General features: G+C 42.7%; 1 protein-coding gene across 1 annotated transcript in view; it reads left to right on the plus strand.

Moving 5' to 3' along the window:
- The window catches only part of Nnp-1 (Ribosomal RNA processing protein 1 homolog Nnp-1), a 29,116-nt gene extending 24,603 nt beyond the window's left edge, over positions 1-4,513 (plus strand). Inside the window, exons 9-10 of the mRNA XM_084607050.1 lie at positions 1,720-1,813; positions 4,270-4,513. Coding sequence (XP_084463176.1) covers positions 1,720-1,813; positions 4,270-4,433 — 258 coding nt within the window. The 3' untranslated portion in view covers positions 4,434-4,513. The remainder of the gene's footprint in view (positions 1-1,719; positions 1,814-4,269) is intronic.
- Positions 4,514-6,000: the final 1,487 nt, after the last annotated feature.

Here is a 6,000-nt window from a genome sequence, read left to right on the forward strand (position 1 = left end):
CTTGGAAAATGCCGCATCTTTATTGCAGAGGCAGAATGGTGTGCAGTGAGGATGCGATCTCTTCATATGCTGTAATTACACATGTAATGAATGCATCATTATTTTTTTTGTCGAGACAAACATTCTTGCCTTTTTATTTTTTACCACTACAAGGTCGATAATAACTTGATTTTGCAATGTGCAATAACTGTCTCGCTTCCAATGCACATTTCATTCAAGCCTAGGGAAAAGGACAAGGGATGGACTTAAAGGAGGAAAAGAAAACACGCCACTAGTGAAGGGCCGAGGTTTAATTTCAACCACCTTTAGGTTTACCGTATACTCACACCGCATGGCACACGAGCATTTCTTGAATTCCCTGGTAAATAGTACATATGCAGCAATCTATATTTGATCTTGTAGCCTTGGGTTTAGCAGCTTAATGCCGTAACTAGAGAGCCAATTCAGCAGGTGCATATCAAATGCACTCCATGCTTTCATTTTAATTGTTGGAAAGAAAAAAAAAGAAATCGGAAATTCCTACATCTGACTTCTCTCACATCCTCTTGAAGACTTATTGCTCCGTAATTCCATAATATGTGCAAAGGAATATAATATGTTGCATTGCTCGAGATGCAGACCTAGATTTGGCTTTGAAAAAAGCCGGTGTGCTGTTTGTGGTCAAGTTTTATACACTACTTGAGAAGTGGTGCCTGGCATGGTGGCATGTCTGGTTGCAGTTTTTTACCTGAGCCTGCCAGACGGCCAGTGGTTAAGGTGCTTGACTGTTGAGCTTGAAGACGCAGGTTCAATCCTGGCTGCAGTAGGTGCATTTCGGTGAAGATGAAAGACTAGGTGTCTGTGTATTGTGCGACGTCAGTGCAATTTTAAGAGGCCCGGGTGGTTGAAATTTCTGGAGCCCTCCACTGTGACGTCCTTCATAGCCTGAACCACTTTATAGCATTATTTATAGCCTAACCTTAAAAAAAAAGCTTTTACCTGATTTGTCTTGATTGCAAAGTAGTATGTGTTGTCTGTGGCAGTCTGATGCTAAGAAAATTGATTTCTTTAAGCGTATTGTTTTGTAACGCTATCTGTCGCTAACGGCTAAGACACCTGGCAGCAAAGGTTTCAAAAAGAGGCAATTTTTTACCCACTGTGAAACTCTCTCCGTGGTCCAGTGTGTCACGGGCAATCCATGTGTTCATTTTGAAAACAAAAATAATAATAATAAAATAAAATAATCGAACAAATTTAGGGCATTGAACCAAACTCATCACTAAATGTGTCTCATTCTTCAGAAATTTGAGCTCAAACGAATCACTGCTTTAATTTGAATAAGAATTTTGCTCCTCTGATGGAATGACACAAAATGCAGCAGAATTTGTTATAATCTTGAGGGGTGCAGGCCGCCATCATAGTGAAAAATATCAAAAGTACAAACATTTTTTTTTGCCAGGTCAGTACTTTTTTTTTTAGGATGAAAAGAGTTTCTGACGGCCAAACGCCACTTTATTATTGCAGAACAGCTGCATTTCTTTGTACCTGTGCCCATGCATTTTGTGTTATTCTTGAATTGTCGCATCTCACCTCTGCTGTCTGCTCATATAGTGCCTCTTTGCCTTGCTGCAGAACACCGTTTATTGTTGGTCTATTTTCCAAGCTCACCACCGATGAATTAAGCAGTTGCACTGTATGTTCATCATAATGTGTACATAAATTCCCGAACATCTCTTTCAGTCTCCAAAGCTGCCATCATCACTTCCAAAGCCATCACCGTCTTCACAAGAAGAAAAACGAGTCATCTTTGCGCTGTCCAAAAACAAAGCACAGGGTGAGTACCTTTCAAATTATAGGCCCCTGAAATGCTTCTTACAGTAATGTTCTAATGCAAGAAGTCCATAGAGGTGATCTTTTTATGTATTCGAGTGAAATTTAAAAGCTTTGCATGGAGCGTATTATTTAGAAATATTTTTTTAAAAAGTGCTCCTGGCAACTGCTTGCAAACAATGAGGACAACACATTCCTTGCACACAAACCTCCCCATTGATATCATTGCGGCTTGCTGGGCGTGTCCAATCATTGGACGTTCAGTTGGACGTTCCCAACTGACGTGGGCAGGTGGGACAGGGGGTGGCAGATTGCCATCGCAATAACTTATTCTTTTCTTTTTTTTTTTTTTTCATGCATGATGGCTTGTGCTGTGAATTGGGGGGGAAGAGCTTCATTTTCGATCGCTAATATGATCGGTGCTAATGAAGCTAGCTTAAACATTTTTCGTTGCAGAGAGGATTGATGGGATACATATTGCTCGTGCGCATTTTCTAGTTTAAATAGCTTTTCATGAACCCTTTAATGCATCGCCAATGTACAGTCTCTCTGGCACACTCGCGGATCACAGGTATTTGCATCCTACGATGTGTAGTAGCAACATTAGCAGGAAACTGAGCTTGAGGCTGCTTGCTGCCCAATTGTGCACTTCATGGATGGCATAATTGGTTGCATTCCAGATAGTGGGATTGAGCCAATCAGACGTTGGTATTTTCAATATCACAAAGTCTTTGGGCCACAAGAAATGTTCGAATTAGCCGATCACAGTAATACCAAAGGGCCCCCTCCAGGCAAAAGAAACTTTATTGTAAGAATGTGATGCGCATACCCTTGCATCGCTCTGTGTCACTCTTTGCTTTGTAACTTCCCGGTGGTATGACGTTGCAGCTCTTGCACATCTCAAAGCAGTTGATTATAAATAGGTTATGACTTCAGCAGAGATTAAAAATATGGCACTCCATCCTGCTTTTCACACTCGAGTGAAGCTCGAGTGGCTTGTGGCTCTAGCTTTGGATTCGATGACATGCCGCACGCTCTGATTATTATTGGAACTTGCTCCTAGACTACCTACTGCTCCTCTGAGAAGGCAGCTGCCCGTGAGAATGAGCCGGTCAAACCAAGCAGTGGGATTTCCTACAGCATAGCTGATTTGTATACAATATAAATACTCTTTTTTTTTGTGTGTGTGTGGGATGTGCTGTGCTGCTACTTAGAAGCGCTTAGATGTCATTGCTTTGATTCATCATGCCTTGACCACAGCCGGGCCAGACAGGAGCAACGAATGCGTGCACCATTGCCACCAGTCCTGCTCTGCCTTGATGAAGTACTGAAAGCTCCCCAGCGAGCGAGAAATTATCTGTGGGAGCCCTACGCGAAACGGCATTTTTTTTTCGGCGTCAAGAGGTCCATTATTGATTGTGTAAATTGGATGCCAGCCCCTCCCGCCTACCCTAGTTACTTTCTTCGAAAGACACCCAAAAATCCGCCCGTGAGCACAGCTTCCTGTGAGCTAAAATTGAGATGTGGTGTGTGCCACTGAATGTCGTTTTCAGTCTTTGTTTCTAGTGAGTCATGTTTTTTCAGCGTCGTGTCGCGATGAACGTCAACAGAAACGAAATCAAATGTGTTGCTCATGCAGCATTTCTTGAAAAACTACATGCGAACAGCTGATCTTGTCCGTGGCGCCGCACGCTGAACCACCGAACTGTCGCTGAGAGAGTGGCCATGTGGCTGCTCGCTTTGGCGAACATCACCTTTTCTGGAAAGCCGCTGTAAACTGCCCCCACATGCAGTTATTCATTACTAAAGAGGCATTTTATACTCTCATAGGTGAAACGAATGAGCGCACGTGACGATAAACGTGCTGAGACAGAAAAACTGAATGCCAACAACTGCAGGATGTCGATATGGTTTTGGCTATTTGTTCACGAACAGGCACGCCACTTGTTGCCAGGCTATGTCTCAAATTCTTGTAAAGACTGCTATATAAGACGAGGTGAAACTTTAACTTGCATTTTTTTTTTAGAAATAATCTCGACCTATATTCCGGTTTATCCGGTAGTTCATACTCTGCATGTATGCCTAAATTGATGTGCACAGTTCTACAGTGCATTAGGCTATATTTGTCCTCATGCTCATTTATTATCTCCTTAGCAGCAAGTTAATCTAGCTGTTTGCTTTTTTTTTTAGCATTCCTTACCACAACAAAGAATGCTAGAAGACTGCATATCGGTTCAAGGGACCCAAACTTATTTGTAGCAATGAGATTTAACCGTTGTCATCTAAATCAAAATTGAGGTACATTTTGCATTGTGAATCTGAACAAATGAATGCTTGTTTTAATAATTGCCGTGGCTTTGGGTGCAACATTTTCAGTGGAGATTTTAATCTGACTTACCTTACCCTATATAGATGCAATCCCAGCTTGAGCTGAGACAGGAACTTGATTGTCTTTTCCAGATCCTAAGGAGTACTTTGAGACATTGAAGAACAGCCCTCAGATACCATTTGATGCTTCCAAGAAGCCTGGTCAAGGGGTTCTGAAGTCACGACTGTCGCTTTCATCAAACTCACCTTCAGCTTCACGTCCCAAAAAGCGTTCTAGGGCATCTGATTTCTTTTAAGATGTTGAAATTTGAGCACTCAAATAAGTGCAATATGTCATGTCCTAAGACCGATAATAAAGAGCAACACATTGTGATGATGTTCTTTCCTTCTTTTCATTTACTTCGCTTCTATTTAGTGCCATTAGGCCACATAAAATAGTGCAGTGCCTTAATGTTTTGAACACTGAGCTTTGAAAGAACTTGCAGTGATGGCGTGTTTGGAAACCTTATATCACTTTTGTTTTCCTCTAGGGAATTAGTAAAATGTTTAGCATAGTAGTGTAGGAGATATAGCTTGTTTAAGGAAATGTGAGTTCGATGGCCTTAAAAGATGTTGCTGAAGTTGGTCAGAAAGATGTTTGTGAGAAGTTAATTTTTGTAGATACGGGTTATGGGGCCCTATGACGTTTCTTTTACTGCTGATTACTTTGGGTAAAGGATTTAACATGCGTTCCAGACAACAATGCTAGAAGAATGATTGGAATTGAAAGATTCAAACGAAAGTTATTTTATTTAGAGAAGGGAAGCTAAAAAGGTCAGTGCCAAGGTTGGGCGCTATACCAATTGTAACTGCACTTTGCATGCTTCCAGTGGAAGCTTGCTTTTGCTTTGGCAGGGTAGCCCACATTTGTGCGCATTTAGGCGTGGCGAGGAGAAGTGCATCGTCGGCCATGAGCGAAAAGTTCTGATTTGTCAGTAGGGTAACGATGTCGGTGCCATGCAACTGCGAGCGGAATTTCAAGCTCCCCACGAAGTGCACGTTAAGCATGCATGACGTGCGTGGTGTGAATGTGTTTAAAACATGACTTCGTGGAAATCACTGCCGCATATCATAGGATTGAGCTTTATAAAGTAAATAATTTTGCTGGAAGAAAATTTTCTCAAGAGTTTCAGGTCTCTTTTTTTTAGGCAGGAGTAAAATCCGTGCACAACCTTTAGCTTGCTTGCCAGGTGCTAGCGGCAAGGGTCATGTGGTGGTGGTGAAAGCAGGGTCCCCGATATATACTCTGTTATGTAGAAGTCAGTAGGCTAGATACGGTACCCAGCCTTGCTCGACCTTCCGACAGGCCTCTCGCGAATCGGAAATTATTGTTTTGGAAGTGGCCGCTTGATGGAAGTGCGCTCCCATTGAGCGGCCGTGCGAGGACACCTAGGTGGCTTGGGAACATATGGAGGGCGATGTGTATGTCAAGCATTTCAATGTTGAGTGGTATACAATTGTGCTAAAATATATTCGTGTGAAATGGGAGGTAACAATTACAGAACTAGTAATTGAGTAGGAATGTGCGTGTTAGAGTATTTGAGATCATGGAGAAAGGAAACAACTTAGGAGAATGCATTGAAGAAAGTGTGGCGGAAGTGACGTCAGAATTTAGGGTTAGCCAAGTCGGGCCATTAGCAACGGCGACGCTGTTGCTATGAAAACTCGGGCCACTAGCAACAGCGTTGCTAAGGGCCTTAGGTACGTGAGCGTCGCGGAGGAAGAGAATGCGGAGCGTAAAGGAGGAGGAGAGACGTTGCAGCGTCCGTTCGCGGCCAAAGCCACCTAGACTAGACAAAGCCTGCGCGCTTCTCCTCTCTACAG

The sequence above is a fragment of the Amblyomma maculatum genome, chromosome 6 (assembly GCF_055883805.1).
Source record: "Amblyomma maculatum isolate TAMU_Amacu chromosome 6, ASM5588380v1, whole genome shotgun sequence".
In the NCBI taxonomy this organism is placed as follows: domain Eukaryota; kingdom Metazoa; phylum Arthropoda; class Arachnida; order Ixodida; family Ixodidae; genus Amblyomma; species Amblyomma maculatum.